The following is a 19362-nucleotide window of genomic DNA, read 5'->3' as shown; positions in this document are numbered from 1 at the left end:
CTCTCTCTCTCTTATACGGTCTCTCTCTCCCTCTCCTTTTTCTTTCACATGCATTCACATAAATTAAATGGATAGTGGATTCATTGCAGTAAACACTTAAACTCGCACTCACACACACGCGCACGCTCAGTAAGACCGTAAGTCACTGCTGTGTAATTTCTGTGCCACCTGGAGGGGCCTTTTTGTTTGTGTGTGCACCATCTAGCTCAAGGTCAGGACAGAGTGTGTGCTGATTGGATTGAGGAGGGTGAGGTTATCAAGCAGGAACACACCCACCCACACAGAGAAAGACACACACACATACACAGCATTTCTATTTTCCCCTCTTCTCTCTCTCTCTCTTTCTCTGTGTGTCCTGTGCGGCGCTCCTTCACCTTGGCTGGAGCTCAGAGGGCAGTGGGTGCACAGAGCCCAGAGCCCTGCGGCTCAGCCTGCTGTGGAGCAGAGAGCTCAGAGCGGAGAGCGCAGTGAGAGACTGTGGCTGTCTGAGTCTCTCATATAGCCCCGCTGAGACTGACTGAACCACACTCACTCTCACACACACACAGTATGTGTGACACACACAGTACACACACACTCCTACTCTTTGTTGCCCCCAGGGAAATCATCGGTGCCAGCCACAGTGGGTTAGAGGACTCTGCTCCTCAATGTCTGCCTTTATCACTGTGGGATTACTGTGAAGTTTGTTGCTAAAAGCTATTATGTCATATATATATATATATCCCCTGGAGGGAGGTGGGGAAATAAAGGAACAGTGCTGAGGTGGCTGCCCACTGCTCCATGTGTTCTCACTTCCCCAATTCACTGCTGTGTGAGTGTGTAAGTTCACTGCCATGGATGGATTAAATGCAGAGGTACAATTCTGTTGTACTTCTGCTCAACGTCTGTTTTAGGGTCTAACAGCCTCTTAACAAGGTTCTTACAGTTTTCTGCAGCTCACAGCCATTGACGAATTCACACCTGCCACCTGAAGAGTAAGAATTATTCTATCATCTGCTGTGGAGGTCTACCAGTACCTCTGTGATTAGTAAGCTCACCAGTTCTCTCTTTCTTCTCAGTGATGTTCTGAACAACTAATCAACATGATTGATGATGTCCAGAATAAAAGAATTCGTCAGTGAATCTTGATATTGTGTGAGGTTTGAGCTTTAGCAGTTACATCACATTACTGTAAGAGGGAACATACAGACAATAGAGATGACAGAAGTGCAAGATTGTGCCCAAAAAAGTCTAAAATATGAAAACATATTCACTTTAACATCACTGAAAAATGTTTGATGAATGATGTGTAAAAGTGTGGGTGGTGTTGTGTGAGCATCTGGAGAAACATGATCAAACTTCAGCACAGTAAGTAACTGCTAAAACCACTGTTAAACTGTTAAGGGTTAACTTAAACGGCTGTTCTGCTTTTCAGCCCTGTTTCGGTTCAGCTAATGCAGTAAACACCATTGGCTGAAAGGATAAGCTGCATTCTGGTCTAAACTGTGTGGCTAACTTCTACTGACTGGCTATGAGAGCTGCTAATGCTGACAGTCTCATTCAGCTACGCAGATATGGTTACTTACTGAAAACCGTCTTTCTGACCTCCTGACCACATGAACACTGTGGCCCTGTTTACGCTTGGTAGTCAAGCACATCTCAGGTTAGTCAGACCAAAGGCTGATTGCTGTGTTGGACAGAGTATGCAAATGTGTTTTTTTTGTGACAATTGTCACTGGTGTTACGCTTGTAGTGGGAGGGGTTTCGATTGCAGCGTGTGTCTTGGAGAGACGGATGGGTTTACACTGCTGTAACGTGGCTTAAATGATGTGGCTCAGATCACCTCCTGCAGTGGGTAGAGTGGTGGGATTTGTATTGTTAAAACGCTGTTTCTAAGTTTTTAGTTTTAGTTTTTTGGTGTGATGGGTTGTTTAGGACAGTGCGGATGACCAGCGGTTTCTGTGCTCAATAATATCAGCTTTATTTACTTCAAGAGAGGAGCTTTTGAGAGGTGCCGTGCTTCTGGTAACTTTAGTGAGAGTTTAGTTTGCTGCTCAGTTTGGTAACAGTTTGGTACTAAACTGTTAGAGGTGATGGAAAAATTGTGGAAGCACTTTCATCTCTGTCATTTATATTGAGATTTCTTATTCCCTGGAAATCAGTCTGATTACAGATGTCCTGTAGTAAAATTGCTTTAGCCCACCACCTCGAGTAAAAGTACCCCAATCAAAATAGATGTTTAAACACTACATACATAAGTGATAAATAAGCATTAATGAGCAGCATATCTGATCCGATCTGATCTAATCTGGTTCTGGATCCAGATTTATTGACCGGTGGTTTCTGGCTGTTTTGCCCCACTGTTACAACTGTAACAACTGTAACTGTAACAACTGTAACAACCTATAAGTTTGCATGTAGTAGGGTGTAATAAAATAAAAGTTACAGAGCATATGAGGTTAAAGACCTGTGTAAGACTGTACACTGCAAGTATTGCAGTTTCCACAGATTGTCTCTGCTTCATTCAGCGAGCTATGATTGAGAAATAATTAATACAGAATTACAACCTGCTTTTGTCATCACCAGAGATAACAGCCGCTTCTGAGGGCTAATAATTACACACATGATTCTGCCCCTATTCATCAAAAGCCTTGTTCAGGGTAGTGAGTTTCCTGCCACTGGAATGTTGGGGGACATTGTTTGTTTTCTTTATATGCCCGATCAGGTACTGCTGCCCGACGGCTACGTGAAGCTCTTTCACACTTTCCAGGTCCTGCTGGGCAGCTTCATCAGTCATGCCCGTATCCTGCCGGGCTGGCTGTCAGCGGATAAAGAGGAAGAGCTCCCGAATGGCAGGAGGACAGCCTGATTAGATTCCAATGAACCCGAGAGTTTTTCATTACTGCAGACCGATAGCTCAACCTCAACTTCTCCTCTTACCTTTCGGGCAGACAGAAAGAAGTCGCAGGGAGTTTAGCCAAAGGTAAAAGAGTCTTGCTGTTTTCCTGGGATGTGCTGGCCACTGTGGTTAGTAATTACCCCTCTCTATTACTGTGGATAGTGGAAGTGTGGTGTTATTTGGGCTTTAAATGATATTATTCCTTTAGATTTTGGGTTTGTTTATATCTTGTGATCTTCTTTAGAAAAAAATGAAATGAGAGATGCACAATGGCATCAGGGACAATACCTACATATGACTGCTGTGTTAAACCAAAATCTAGGTAGATTTAGTACTAATTTCTGTGTTTTATGAGTGTTAATGTAGGATGCATCTATATGGCGAATGTTAATATACTATACATTTCGAGTACATATCTGCTGATGCAGCTAAAGAAACATTTGTAAGAAACATTTATAAGTCTGAGTACATCTGTTTTATTTATTTATTTTTATTTATTTATTTCTGTAGGGTTACAAATGCAGTAAAATAAATAAAATGCAGATGTTTTAGTACAGTAGTCTGGCACTGCCACTTCTAGGGTTTAATAAATAAATCAAATAACAGTTTAAAATATATCTCTAATCTGGCTTCAATCTAATCTAAAATATGTCTGATGTTTACATTTACAAGCAAATCTCTCCCGATACAGACATGATTCCCATCATCATGTATGTGCTCTTGAAATTTCGAATATCAGCACTGGCCCGGAATTTCCGCTTCGGCACATCTCTAGGTGAATCAGCCTTCTTATGCCCAGATGACGTTGATATGAGTCTTGACCCCTGAGTGGTCACAGTGTTGCTGGTTAAAGTTTCCTTGTATATCCATGTCCTTATTGTCCAGTCTTTGATATATTTAATTCACAATTCACAGTTTCCACCCATCAATTTCACTGATTTATTATTCATTATTATTCTAATAACGTATTATTCTCACCCATAGCTTATTGAAATAATCAAGAGGACGTTTTTGCAGATTTTAAACTTTCAATTAATTTCAGGTGATTTTATTTAAAAGTCCAGAGATGAGATCTATGCAGAGTTTCATTCAAAAAATGCTGCATATCAAATTGTAACAATTTTGAATATAAAGAGGTTCGAAAAGAATAACAATTGATGTATAATGCAAAACACATTTTTAGTTTGCTATTTAAGATGATAATATAGTGTTGATATTATTTGCATTATGCACAAAATGTAAATTAAATAAACTGACAATTCAGTTTATTTCAAGTCAAAACAACAATACATAATAAAGTTATTTAACTCAAATTCTATTTACACATATCAGTAAACAGTGTTTGAGCTGCAGTTTCAGCCTTGTAAGCTTCATGTCTGCTTGCTTTTTAGTTGTAAATAAAGCCTAGAGCGGTAATTTTGCATTCGGCCCAATTCCTACATTTCCACCATGCCAAGTACACCAAATAACACCATAAGCCTTTTTCTAAGCCCAGTCCTTCTCTGAACTGTGCTGCTGCGGGTGGAGATAGACTGAGTCAGGCTTTCTCTCTCCCTCTCTCTCTCTCTCGTGTATGTGTGTGTGTGTCGGTTCAGATCAGCGCTAGCCGGCAAGGCCGCTCCAGCCCCATGTCCTCTCTGAGGGAGATGTGAGCTGACACCGTGCCCGCTCCAGTTCTTGAGGGCGTCACTCAAGTCACCCAACCCCGTGTCCCTGTCAGGAGCTCTGTGGAAAGGAAGTGCGCTGCTGAGTTAGCACTTTCTCTTGGCTGCTGTGACTTCCTCTCGATTTCCCCTCCAGGGCCTCGGGGGCATCGTCATAACTAGCAAGGCACAAACTAGCTTAATTAGCCTTCATGCAGAGGAAGAGGTCAGACAGTTCATTTGGATTTGGTGGAACGTTTTGAAAAGAAATGTACTTTAAAATTTGAATGAGCTTGGCGCTAAAATTGGTTTTGCTAAAATGACGTGTGAAAAGTATGGTGTGTGCACTGCTAACAGAATGTAGTTAACAGTACTGTGAGGCAACAGTAAGTAGGGATGGACAATTTCAGTGCATATCATGATCATTCAATTACATGAAAATTTCAATAAACTAACCGCTGTACTCTTTAGTAGACTGTTTTGCTGATGCCCTTTGTCTGTAACTTATCATTAATGCTTTGTGACTTTAATTACACCCTAAGGATTACTAATCAGTAACTACATGCAAGGCAGTGCAAACTAGCTGAGATGTTCCTAAATTGTAACAGTGGGGAAGAAAAAAAAAACGGCATGGGGTCACCAGTGGTTCCAAGCACTTTGTAAGCCTTACCATTTCAGAGATGCTCTTACCCATTCGTCTGACAATAACAATTGCAACCTTATCCAAGTCTTCACACCTGCCTATTTATCCCACATCCAATTGTTCAATTACCAATTTACCTACACCAATCAGCTGTAACATTAAAAAACAACCTGCATAATATCTCCATCATGCTGCCAAAACAGCTGTGACTCGTCGAGGCACAGACTCCTCCAAGACGTTAGGAGCAGATCCTTTCTTGTGAGACGGGGCCTTCATTGATTGCATCAAAGAGCCTTAGCCTTCCATGACCCTGTTGGTGATTCACCACTTGTGCTTCCTTTGACCCACTTTTGGTAAGTGCTGGCCACTGCATACTGGGAACACCCACAATACCTGCTGATTTGGAGATCTGACCCAGTTGTGCAGCCATCATAGCTTGGTCATTGTCAAAGACGCTGTCATTGGTTAGTAGGCACATTTGCTTATTGCAGCTTTTTGTATTGCAAATACTAGCTATTGACTATAGAGCTGAATCATCTTTGTCTAGACAAAGATGTCTAGAACTTTGCCTAAATACCTCAGTAATGCCTTAACACAAGTAAAACCCCATATGTGTTCTTTGGCTGTGGTCAGGGACGTTCTTCAGAATCCCAAAAGGGGAGGTTCAAGCGTTTCATGCCTCTGTGTGGACTACATAACCCTGCCTGAATGGACGCGAGGGGCTTAGGGCTTTATACTGGATCCCTCTGGAAGCACGTCCTCAGAAACAGTGCCTGTAATTGAGGACATGCAGCCTTTATGGCGCAGTAAATTCGGACAGCTCGCGGGCCAGTTTCGCACAGGCCGTGAGATCGGAGGGAAAGTCATTTGACGAGCACAGATCTCGTTACTTCTTCTGTTTAACTGGCCGACCACTTGGCCTAAATCTTTGCAGTTTCAGCCAAGTGCATACCAGCCTGCCTGGCCAGCGGCCCTGAGACACCACTCTTGGGGGAAAGACTGCTACAGGGCACTCACAATGCAATACGTTTGAGCTCATCACCTTCGTTTGACTGTCTAGATGAGGTCTTTGCACAAGCAGGGGTTGTAATGTGTTGCTCTGATGTTTTAGAGAAATGATTGTGAAGTAAAACTATGACACATAAATGTCCGGTCCCTCTGTAGAGTTTCTTACACTCAAAAAAATGAAATAAACATAAATAATTCAATAATATAAGTGTGTTGTTTGGTTGTAGCATCACATTACTGAATGCACCTTTCTTGTATAGCATTTAAAAAGGAAGATTCCTACCTAATTAGGATTTCAACCTAATGATGTATAAATAGTAAGTGTATAAGTTTGGTTGGGATGAAAAAGGCTCAGATGTTGTTTAACAAGCATATTTTAAATTGTTAATTTTCACCTATGAGTAAAACTCACAGTAAGCTTTGATTGGCTGGTTTACGCAACAGGCAAAAGCTTGCAAAACCTTCATATCATATTATAGCATAGCTGTAGCTAGTTAGCTTCCCTGGGTTTGTATTTCTCGAGTTTCTCTTCTGGTATGTGTGCAGCCTCATTTGGGTAGTCCGCTAAGATCGCCCAGTTTGTTTCAAAGGAACAGACATTGGAGAGAAGAAATGGTAAAAGTCACTAGGTTAGTGTGAGCTGTTTGCTAGGTAAGGATCCCTGTTTGTTCCCATCCCAGCGTTCACCTCATCCCGTGTGTAGAGTTGCTCCCCTTCTGTGGCCTCTGGCACAGGAAAGGCTGTGGTCACAAGGCCTGGTTCACATAGTGGCCTGTATTTCCATAACTTGTAGAGACTAGAGGTGAGGTGCTGCTCTCCATTACCACCATGTTCTCCCAGTCATTGTAGAGTTTTACAGTTTTGCCAGTTATGACTAGTGCTCTCACCTGTGGGCTGAATGTATCTAAATATATGCTGCGTAAGTATAGCAAGTCAAGTCTGTTTTAAACAGTTTTTCCAACCCAGTTTAGGTTATTTTGCTTTTTTTAAGGTTTATGGTGTGTCACTTCCAAACTACCAAACTTTTATTATTCAGCTAGGCCAACAAAATACCATTCTATGGCCTCTTTAAAGGCACAATAACAAAGTTAGCTTATTTCATTCTTAGGGATGGAAAATGGTAATGTCAGAACAAATGATGGGGTTAATTGGTGTGGCTCAGCGGTTAGAGCTCCGGGCTGTCGATAACAGGGTTGTGGGTTCGATTCCCGGGCTCGGCAAGCTGCCACTGTTGGGCCCTTGAGCAAGGCCCTTTACCCTCTCTGCTCCCCGGGCGCTGGAGTTGGCTGCCCACCGCTCTGGGTGTGTGTGTGTACTCACTGCCCCTAACACATGTGTGTGTCAGTGTGTGTTCACTACCAGATGGGTTAAATGCGGAGGACACATTTCGCTGTACAGTGTACAGTGACAAATACGTGCACCTTTACCTTTACCTTTATAAGTAGACCTGAAAAATTACACCCTTTTTGTAAATCCTTTTATCCCTAAATATCTAATAGATGTCCAGCTTCAAGCCTTGTTAGACTCAATGAAGGCTGCTCTGAGTTGTGAAGGAGTCAAGCAGGGTTTTCTGCAGTGAAACCTCTTGGGCAGGCATGTGTGTTACTGCCCTGCTCTTGTTTACAGTCTTGCAGTCATAAATAATGCAGGCAGAGAGTCCTGATTGGACTTGTGGTTGGAGGTGAAATTTTATTGATGTCTGTGAACGTGGAGTCACTTTGACACAGGAATACAGATGGTGAGGGGTGGGGGTGCAGTGGCTGGTCAGTGTGTGTTCTGCCTTTGAAACATTCTTTTATAGCTTCTACATGAACCCAGAAGTGGACCTGTCAGAAACGACAGAGTAGATTTGATGGCACGGCAAAAGACTAGGAATGCACTGATATGGGAGCTGAGGGCCAATGCAGATATCTTTTGATGCTGATACATAAATATTTATAAGATGTAAACAATAAAGCCATTGCAGAGCTTTACATTTAGAATTTATGCATTAAAGCAAACAAAATGCAGATATTTTTTCTGAGTAATAAAAAAGGTGTAGGTTTTTGATTCTTTTTTTAAGGTCTGATTTCTGGAATTTGTAATTGAAATAAAGATGTGGAAAAGCTAAACAAAAATGATTGATTTATGAATGTCCATAGCTAGTCGATGGTGGTATTGTTTGTTTAACGCTATATACAAAAATCATCCAAAAAAAACCCAAAAACAATTATTATAATTAAACCATATTTTGTTACATCGCCTCTATAAATGCTGTATTTACTTTAAACTTTTAATTTGACTTATTTTTATTGTGCAAAAGTACAAACCTTGCCCTGGGGGGGGACATGAAATTGTCCTTTATGTAATTATTTTTCTGTCCATCCAGCACATTATCCTTATTAAAGCTTTAAGCAAAGCCTTAGATTTAACTAGAATTGAAATATTAAGCTGCCATATCATTTAGGATTAACTGCTGGTATACACTCGTTTGCCTTCTTATACATGCATTAAGTGCCATTGTTTAATTACTTAATAGACTCTGTAGAAGACACTGTATTCTTCTTAATACAATTAGATCAGTCTCAGTCACATCAAATCAAATCACTTTTATTGTCCAGTCGCATTATACAGGTGTAAAGTTGAGTAAAGACCTGGGTGCATCGTCCCTCACAGTAGTTTTTTATATTTACAAAATAGAATTACTGAATATTTACACATGAACTTACTACTATACATATACACACTTTATACACACACTCTGATATTATCTGAATGTAACATTATTGAATGTAACAAATACAACACTGGATGAGTGTGAATTCAGGTGTGGTGTGGGTGGGGAGAAGTCTTTGTGGGTGCTGTTTGACTGTGCATAGGAGTTGCAGTAATAAGTGTTGGGTGCAGAATGTAATTGTATGGAGAGAAGGTGTGATGATACAGTAGGAGACATCTGGGCCGCAAAGTGCCTAGCAACCACTAAGCAGCACCATAGGAACCCCCTAGCAACACTGTAGAACCCATCTAGTGACCATTACGACACCATAGCAACCACCTAGCAACCATTTAGCAATGCCATAGCAACCACCTAGCCAAAACATCTTCATGACCTAGAAGTAGAAGCTACTTCTTGCACAACCTGCACAACTGTTCTTCGTTTTCATTAGGCAGTGCACATTCTAGTGTGTATTCTCACTCTAATTGGAATTCGTATTCTTATTTGCAGTGGGGTGGAGCTATTTGTGGCTCAGTGTTAAATCCATATCAAGGGACAACAGCAAACAGGCATTCACATCTTTGCCAGCACTTCTCCTAACCCTTATCCTGGCTGACATTTAAAAAGCTTAAACTGTCTTGTAGTCATTGAAAAGAAGCCGGAAGCCCTAATAACAGCGAGTGACATTATGAAGAAGGCTTTCGCTGAATTCCAGTCACTGACTGTTACATGCAATAAATGTCTGCTTAATGAATGTGTATAATTGTTTGGAACGTCTGCTATTTACTCTCCCTGCTCTTCCTAATTGTTTATTGGCTCGTGTTTTGTCTTCTGCATAACGATGACTCCTCAGAGACAGGACGGAGAGGTGGAGGAGGAAGCTAATGGCTGCAGCGTGGCTCTGAATATCAATGTATTTCTCAAACACTCTCTCACACAAACTCTCTCGCCCTTTCTCCCTCCCTCTCCCAGCCTCCTTTTGGAGTTCTGAAAGAGATGCCATCCAGATCGAAACCTTGCCCTTCCTTCCTGTGCTAGGATAAACTCTACAGGGGTGGCACGTGGTCTGCATGCTCCTCAGTCGTCTCTCTGACTACTGCAATATGATACTGACACGGTCAGGTTAATGGTATGATAGCCGAGGAGATATGGCCAAGATATAACATCAGAATATACATTATATGTATTAGGGTACTTCTTATTACCTACCCATCTAATGTATCCTTCATGCTTAAGAAGGAACAGTCTGAGAATTGATGAATTAAATGAAAGAAATATGTTAATAGCCTAATAGACTCACATCCATTCAGCATTTTGTTGCTATGCAGTTACTACACTGTACTGGTCTGTCTTTTTATGATCCATGACGTTGTTCAGTGTTCTATAAGAACTGTCAGCCCCTAGTATATGATAGGTCTATAGAGTCTGAAGGGATGACTAAAAATTAATTTCAGGTTAAATTTGTCATATGAGTGCTTTCTTTAGGGCACTAATATCTTACGTTGTTCTTGTATTTTACGTATTTCTCAGAGGTCCTCGTATGTGTGCTTTCACATCCCAAAAACTGTCAAAGTCATTTTTAAGCCTTTAAGCCTTTAAGAATGAACTGTTCTCATTGCGGTGCCATTAAGCCTTTAAGAATTTAACATACTGGAAAAAATGATAACATAATATAAAATGCTTCAACTGTTGGAAATGTAGCTTTCTATGCTACAACACTTTCATTTGGTCCCAAAAATGCATATATATGTAATGCAAATATAAGTTACTAAATGGACTGGAGAATTAACGTCTACACACTACGTCAAATATACGTTCAAATATATAAACAGTTAAATTTTGAATGCTAAAGGCTCTTTAGAGGAATAGTTTTGTGAAATTCTCACTTACGCCAAATATAACTGACCAGCCAAGACTAGGCTATCAAACTTTAGATATCAAACGGCAGCTATACTAGGCTAGTGTTGCTAACTAACGTCACTCTAAGACTGTCACCAGTCTCCTCTCTGAAAATACACACCCAAAAATATTTATCTATTTGTTCTGCGCCCACAAATCAGCGCTGTTTAGCATATGGTATGACTTTCTTTAGTCTATAAACACAAACGTAGTTCTGTAGTAGTGGGGCAGCCAGTTTAAGTAACCAATCATAAATGTTTAAATACGTCTGTTCATGCCATTTTACTAAACTAATAGTTTTTAATTAGACTGTTAGTTATTATCCGTTTTGATAGATTTTGATGTGTATTTACAGTGATGAGATTCAGTGTTTGTTCAGTTCAGTAGCTATTCTTTTACCTATTCTTTTACAGCCATGTGTTGTATGTTGCAGTGGTGTATGTTTTCTTTTTGTAGAGCTCTTGTATTAAAATATGGTGAGCTTTCCACTGTGTTCTCATTTCTGAATTAAACAAACAGGAACGGCCCATCATTATAACACTTTCTTCCCCCCGGCAGTTTCCTTTATTAATCCAGCGTGCTATGTAGCATTCTAACACAGCGTACCAGTGTTGACTTGAGAGTAGCGTTTCCTGTGCGCTGTCTTTATCAACCTTATTTTTGTTTTTTGCAATAGGCACTATTCTTGTATCTTGTAATTATGTGGGACATGCACTTATTGCCATACAGTTTCTATATTGTTTACTCAAATACATGCATGCATGTATGAATGCATACTGTCTTTGGGCTTATGAGTATTGTATTGTATTTTTGCAAGTACATGAAATGTATAAATGTAGGTTGTGTTAAATGTGGCCTGTAGTGAGACAAATGTTTTAGTGAGTTTTTATTATACAGATATCTAACTGTATGCTATATAGATTGGTTGTGTTAAGTATAATCTGTTTAATACTATAATCTGTATATATAATCTATAACATTTGGTTAAAGAACTGTATAACCAACCCTTTAAAACCGTGAAGAGCATTAACGTGTGTGCAAGCCCTGCCACCTACCCACCCACTTCACCCTGATAGGCTGCACCCAGCTTATTTTTTGTCGCTGATGGTGGTCTCGACACAGTTTATTTTGGGTTACAACGTTAAATAAAACCTGTTATTGACATCTGTGTAATAACAAACAATATGTCAAACATATTGTGCTGATAAATTATGCTGATAAATTGCAATTTTGCAGTTTCAAACATGGGGCTAATGCGCCCCTAAGTGGTTGAAAATTCACTTCTGCTGCATCTATTTCTTCACCTCCTTTAAAAACAAAAACTGTGGCAATGTACAAAGCAGAAAAGCCTCTGATTGGCTACTTTCTACCCTGCCCGCGCCATGTTCAGACTGCCAGCCCATATCCGATTTCAGGAATATCCAGATTGTGTCCAGATTTTAAATAGTGTGGACAGCCAAAAAAACACATGAAATCTGATTTGAGAAACAAATCAGATTTGCTTGCAGTCGGAATAGAGCCTAAGACCCAACTCCACACGCTTGTTATCAACCTCCTAGCAGCCATATTTTTTATCCCCTGGATACCCCCTGGATACCCCCTGATCTTGAGGGTGGATATAATTCCTAAGCATCTAAAACTAACACAGTGCTCAGAGATACTCTAACTGTCTGAATGTATTATTGTCCAAGTACTGTATGTGGCAAACAACTGTAATTCTAATTCTGTATTTTTCTTGAGATTAATGGATCTTTACCCTTCTTTACCCTCCTCTTTACCTCTGCGAATTGTCTCCAGCTCATAGTGGAGAAGACTGCTGACTACCCCTCGGCTGAGTTCTCTCTGGTGGAGGATGTGGCGCTGCACTTCACCCGTTTGATGGACAGGTTGAACGAGCAGCGCCTCTTCCAGCCGGACCTCTGCGACGTCGACCTTGTTCTGGTGCGCCAGCGCAGCACCTTCCCTGCCCACAAGGGGGTGCTGGCCGCCCACAGCCCCTTCTTCCAAGCGCTCTTCACGCGTGGCAAAGAGCTACGGCGTGTGGACCTGGCGCTGGAGGCGCTGACCAGCCAGGGCCTTCAGCAGATCCTCAACTTCATCTACACCTCCAAGCTGCTGGTGACGGGACGGACCGTGCGGGAAGTCCTGCGTGCTGCATCCGTGCTCCAGATGAACGAACTTGTCACGTCCTGCCGCGAGCTCATCAGCAGCCAGTCTCTGGGCTCTGGAGAAGTGATGGGCAGCCAGGAAGAACGCCGTGGACAGCTGTATCGTGAAGTCAAGCAGGAGGAGGAGGTGGGGAACATTTTTGCCAGAGAAGGGTCCGCTCCCTTTTCGGTGCGGCTGGTGGACGGCAGCACCAACCCACAAGCCAAACACTTTTACAAGAAGGACGAGGCTGGAGGGGGAGGGGTCCCAGGAGGAGGCAGGGGCTTATGTAAAGTGGAGGGGCGCGAGGTTGGTTCTGAGGAGGCGGAGCCTCAGGAAAGCTCCACCTCCTTCAACAGAGAGCAAATCATCGTGGAGGTCAACCTCAACAACCAGACCCTGAATGTCTCTAAGGGGTCGGAGGGCAAGGCTGTCACCACAGAGATCGCCTCATTGCTCACCTGTCGGCGGAATGACCAGCCCAAAGCAGGTGGTGACGATGAAGACGACGACAACGATGACGAAGAAGCGAAAGAGTACGAGCAGAGAGAAGAAGAACCGATGGAAAACAGCAGTGAGGAGGAGGAGAGGGATGATGAGGAGGACGATGATGATGAAGAAGAAGAGGATGATGAAGAAGAGGAAGAGGAGAATGAACTTAGCATTCCAGAGGTGGGACAGGCCATCTTGGAGAGACCTCGGCGCGGTACGAGAGCAAGCACTGCTGTTTCTCTACGCCAAAGCCTGGTCAGCGGCACACTGGCCCCAGGTAGGCCTGCGAGTATTGATTATTTTCATCACCAAAGAGTCTAATTAATGTTATTGTTTAATAACCTTGTCAAAGCTTTCTGCTGTTTTCTTTAACTTTGCTCTGTCACTCAAAGTATGAGACCGGTTATGTCACGTTATGTGATCATGAGAATCTGATTTTCAGCTCAAACGGAGGAGCAATATTCACTGGAAGGTTTGGGTAAGGTCAGGATGTTATCTGGTGCCAAAATCAAATTTGCAGTTTATTTAATACTGGCCACACACCTAATGAATCAGATGTTGACCTTTCGTTCCATCATGGCCAGTTATCATCTGGTGAGATATGAATAGTGCAGGAAGATTGTGTTTCTGTTCAGAAAAAGAAAATGAATACAAATTCTAGGTAAATGTTGATGGATTCTTAATATCAGGTGTGTTAATCCTATGCTAGTTTATGTTACTGCACTGAAAAGAAGAAAGACCCCCCATATCACCCCCATACTCTACTGAAAAAAAAGACTTGACAGGACACTACAGTCCTCATCATGTGAACATTATAGTGCAGTAGTTATCAGTCCTGGTCCTGTTGCTTTCCAGGCTCTAACACAACAAGAAGTGCATATTAGTTACTTTATTAGTTGCATCATGTGAGTTGGGTGCTGAGAAAGCTCTAAAATGCACAATAGGCAGTGGTACACCTCAGCATTATGGAGCACTCTCGTATTTAAGTATGACATGTTGATTTTCTACATAATTGTCTAACTGATCTCTGCAGCCCTAACCCCAGGCCAGGAGAGCCGTCGAGGGAAGAAGGAGCAGGAGGCCATGGGACAGAAGGTGAAGCTGGAGGAGAAGCAGCATTTCCCTTGTAAGAAGTGCCCACGCATCTTCAACAACCGCTGGTATCTGGAGAAGCACATGAATGTCACTCATAACCGCATGCAAATCTGCAACAAGTGTGGAAAGCGCTTCCTGCTGGAGAGTGAACTGCTGCTGCACCACCAGACCAACTGTGAGAAGAGCATACAGGTACACACACACATACAGACACTTACAAAAGGAAACACAGCCATACATTATAAGGTGCAGCAGTACTCACTGATCGCTTTGTTTGACATGAAGCTCCACACCCATTGGGGCAGATTCATAAAGTGCTCCACCAGAAACATACACTGATCAGCCATAACATTAGCACCAGGTGACAGGTGAAATGAAAAACATTGATTATCTTCATCTACAGTGGCAGCAAGTGAACAGTCAGTTTTTAAAGATTTTAACACAAACAAAAAGGTGTTAAAATCAGGACAAATGGGCAAGTAGAAGGATCTGAGCCACCTTGAAAAGGGCCAAAATGTGATGGCTGGACAACTGGGTCAGAACATCTCTACAACTTGTGGGATTTTTTGGTATGCAGTGGTCAGTACCTACCAAAAGCGGTCCGATAAATGCCAACAGGCGAACCAGCAACAAGTTCATGGGCACCTAAGGCTCACGGATGCTCATTGTGGGCACACCTCACAACTTGCAGGACTTAAAGATCTGCTGTTAATGTCTTGATGCCAGATACCACAGGATGCCTTCAGAGGTCTTTAAGAGCCCATGATTGAACATTGAATGAACAACATAGAATGATCAGATATGTTGTGACGGCAAAACCTACTCAATATTAGGCAGGTGGTGTTAATTTTATAGTTGGTCAGTGCATCTGCTCATTCATTAATGAGAATGACTGGTGTGTTTTACCATTTGTGTGAAATGTGGAGCATACGATGCATACGACTCATCAAACCACCCCGTCACACACAAAATGTTAACTTGAGGATCCAAGAGGTAAATGCCCTGGTAAGAAGCTGATGTGAATTTAGTCATTTCTGGTATGGTTTCTAATGTGTTTGGTCTCATAAGTCATTGTTGCTGCGTGTGTACACACAGCTGATTAACCCATATATATTTAAAAGTTCACTCTGATCTGTTTGGATTGAGCAGCGTAAAAAAAATTGCATCTCCAGTTGAGGAGAACTTGACTTTCTCACAAAGGATTTTAATGCAGAATGGTCAAAATAAGTCGGCAGTATTAGAATTCAATATGAAGTATTTTTGACCAATATAACTTTGGTCAGCCATTCAGAATAGAAAACACATGACATAATTCTGCTGCTCTGTCATAAAAACAGTTATAAACTTAGAGCAAACCAGTGGAAAGGTATGCAGGCCTGTGTGTGTGTGAGTGCGAGATGAGTGTGTTCTGTATGCATGTGATGTACTGGGCTGCAAGGAACAGCTGGATCCTGCCATTAAAGCAGGACTGCAGAGTCATTTCCCCCTCCGAAAAGCTTAGGCTGCAAATAGCGACCCATACATTAGCTCAGCCCAAAACGCTGTGAGCATTTTGATGCAGAGAAAATTGCGCCCTTTCTATGTCAGTCTTTTCTTTCACATTTCTAATATTTGTTTATTGTTATAGATCACTTTCCATTGCAGTCAAGGTGCCCATTTGTAATGTTCATACAAACTGCAGAATCTATGCAAATTGAGAAGCATGGGACGTGCAGAGTATTCTGTTTTGCTGCACAACTTGTGAACTTGTGATTCTCTGATAATTTCAGTGTGTGACGTGTGGAAAAGCATTTAAAAAGCTCTGGTCCTTACATGAACACAACAAGATCGTCCACGGCTATGCTGAGAAGAAGTTCTCCTGTGAGATCTGTGAAAAGAAGTTCTACACCATGGCACATGTCAGGAAGCACATGGTCGGTGAGTACTGCGCTTGTACTGGAATACATCGGACTCTTTGACAATATTATACAGATGCAGAATTTGACCCAAAATGCTGCTTTAATGAATTTTCAGTGACCACTGCCAATAGTAGAAAACCCATTGACTGGAAACTCCCTTATAATAGAGTTTCTAGAGGACAGTTGCTGAATTCCATGAACAATGATGGTTTTGAGGTATCTGTCAATAAAATACAGGTAGCTACAAACACTACCCTTTTGCATGTTAGGAGAGACAGGCATGAACAAATGGCTTCTTCCGTCTTAAAAATAAAAATGCATTCAGCTTACAAACACTGCAGCTGTAAACACTGCAGAGTAAAAAAAAAAACCATTTACAGTTGTACTACAAATTCTGCTGCCTGGAAGAAAAACACATTCCACTGGTGTAATGGAAATTGACTTTTTAATTACTATTATCTGATAAAATAACTGTGATCTGATTACCTGGCTGTCTGTGTGGAGCACTGTGTTGTGCTGTAAGTGAGCAAAGAGGGTACAAGAGGAGGGTTGAGAATCACATGCTGTGAACTCAGTTCACAGTTCCCAATGGGACAGCCATGACGAGATAAATGAGACAGTACAAGTGTAGCTTTTTTGATATGTAAACAATAGTAAAATAGCATGTAAAACAATAAAAACCTTTAAATTGCTTTAAAGGTTTTATAAATCATTGAAATTTCATACACCTAGATCAAAGAAAAATAGGCGTAGTTCTACTGAGGGACATCCATAATTGGTTGAAAATTGTATTATGTCTGGTTTGAAAAGGGATGCAAGAACAAATTATACAGATTTACATTGTACTGTTTAATTCACAAATACACAACAGTGTTTATTGACCAAATGCAGCAGCTGCCCATCCAAGAAAATGGCAAACTCTGCAATTATGACAATTGATGACAGATAGGTGGCAGTAAGGAGCAGCACCACACACACACACACACATATGAGATGTTTTTGGGAACCCAACCTACACTAGCGTAATAAAGAACCCCCAGGCCTAGGCCTGTTACAGTAAGTTCCTTTCATCTTCTGAAGCCTGAGCTTTCCTGAGCAGAGTCCGGTCAGAAAGAGAAATGTCCAGCTGGGGGCAGAGAACTGCAGTGACCTTGTCTCAGCAGTGTGCAGCAGACACAGCAGAAAAACAGAGCCTGTGTTGTTTAATCCCCCCTGACAGACGGGAGGAAACCGTTTTATCTAGAAGTGCTTCCTTCCTTCATAGGCCTCATCTATTGTCCAGCAAGAGACACAGGGCACTTTGTTCTCCTCACAGCGATCAGTTTATTTCTAATGCCTCTTATCATATTCATAATTTTAATGAATAAAGAAAGAAAGCATTATTTATGGCTTAAATGTATGGGTTGCTCTGTGCAAATAGCAGAAGGTATTTTTTGAAGAGTCTTAAGTGTGGTCAATGTACTGTACACACTGAACACACATTAGACATGCGTTAAGTGACCGGAGCTGTGTGCTTGCCTGCAGCTCACACTAAGGACATGCCATTCACCTGTGAGACGTGTGGGAAGTCTTTTAAGCGGAGTATGTCTCTGAAGGTGCACTCCCTGCAGCACTCTGGGGAGAAACCATTCAGGTGTGAGGTGAGTTTTATACACACAGACCGCTCAGCAACTGTACTTTAAACTTCAGCTTGTTAAGTGGCTATGTGTGGTACATTGTCCAATGTAAAAAGTGCTTTGTCTGTTCAACCTACAGAAATGACTTACAATTGAACTGGGTTTATTCATCTCAAATAAATATTTTAAATGAATCTTTATTTGATTCAAAGGATTTGTTTGAGTTAAATAAACCCAGTTAAATTGCTTGTTACCTCAAGTCATTTTTATAAAGTAATTTTCATGTATGGAGGTTTACCAGTTCCTCTGCACTCTTAAAAATAAAGGTAAGGTAAAGGTGCAAATATTTGTCACTGTACTATCTTCAGCGAAATGCATCCTCTGCATTTAACCCATCTGTGGTAGTGAACACACACACACAAGTGAACTAGGGGCAGTGAGTACAAACACACACACCCAGAGCGGTGGGCAGCCAACTCCAGCGCCCGGGGAGCAGAGAGGGTAAAGGGTCTTGCTTAAGGGCCCAACAGTGGCAGCTTGCCAAGCCCAGGTATCGAACCCACAACCCTGTTATCAGTAGCCCTGCGCTCTAACCACTGATCCACCACTGCCACCACAGTGCTACAAAGACCCTTTGAGCAGTGCCATAGAATAAAGAACCATTGTTGAAACATGGCATGAAGAACCTTTTAACAGTTGAAAGAAGTGTAGACACAGGCACAAGAAAACTGGATGTTATGGAGCTTTTAAATATGCATTAGTGTCAGTGGATCATGAGTTCATTTGTTGAACAATGTAGGTTAGGAGGTTTTGGTATTACAACGATGAGATGTTCATAGACAGTCATTTAGATTCCAGCACATGAAATGTTAGAAGATAACATAATTTAATTAATATCACTGTGTTGGATTGTTCAATTCAATTCAATTCAAAATGTATGTATATAGTGCCTTTCACAACAAATGTTGTCACATCCCTGCTACTGCCGTTAAAGACAAGCCTGTGGTTGTTGCAGGATGTTTGAGCAACATGAACGCTGTTTTCCAGTCATTTTAACCCAGCTGCGGAGATTGGAATGTTGGAATGTGTTTTGTTTGGAGTGTGTCGAGGGCCTTTCTGTTACTCTAAGTAACGAGTCTGCCTTTGCCGTTGCAGAATTGCAGTGAGCGCTTCCAGTATAAGTACCAGCTTCGCTCTCACATGAGCATCCATATCGGCCACAAGCAGTTCATGTGCCAGTGGTGCGGCAAGGACTTCAACATGAAGCAGTACTTCGACGAGCACATGAAGACACACACTGGTAGGACCCGGCACTGAAGCACTGCCTGCTTTTGGCTCACAGGGGTC

General features: G+C 41.7%; 1 protein-coding gene across 3 annotated transcripts in view; it reads left to right on the top strand.

Moving 5' to 3' along the window:
• The window catches only part of zbtb47b (zinc finger and BTB domain containing 47b), a 46617-nt gene that overhangs the window by 16237 nt on the left and 11018 nt on the right, over positions 1-19362 (top strand). For 2 of the 3 annotated variants that reach the window (XM_072688874.1, XM_072688876.1), the window contains exons 2-6: positions 12564-13683; positions 14440-14693; positions 16271-16418; positions 17924-18039; positions 19171-19315. In XM_072688874.1, the coding sequence (XP_072544975.1) occupies positions 12564-13683; positions 14440-14693; positions 16271-16418; positions 17924-18039; positions 19171-19315 (1783 nt within the window). Of the gene's footprint in view, positions 1-12563; positions 13684-14439; positions 14694-16270; positions 16419-17923; positions 18040-19170; positions 19316-19362 lie in introns of those variants that run through there. The other variant, XM_072688875.1, reaches the window with a different exon arrangement.

This window comes from Salminus brasiliensis, chromosome 1 (assembly GCF_030463535.1).
Source record: "Salminus brasiliensis chromosome 1, fSalBra1.hap2, whole genome shotgun sequence".
NCBI lineage: Eukaryota > Metazoa > Chordata > Actinopteri > Characiformes > Bryconidae > Salminus > Salminus brasiliensis.
Note: the sequence above shows the minus strand (reverse complement) of the source record. Positions and strands in the feature narration are given on the sequence as shown.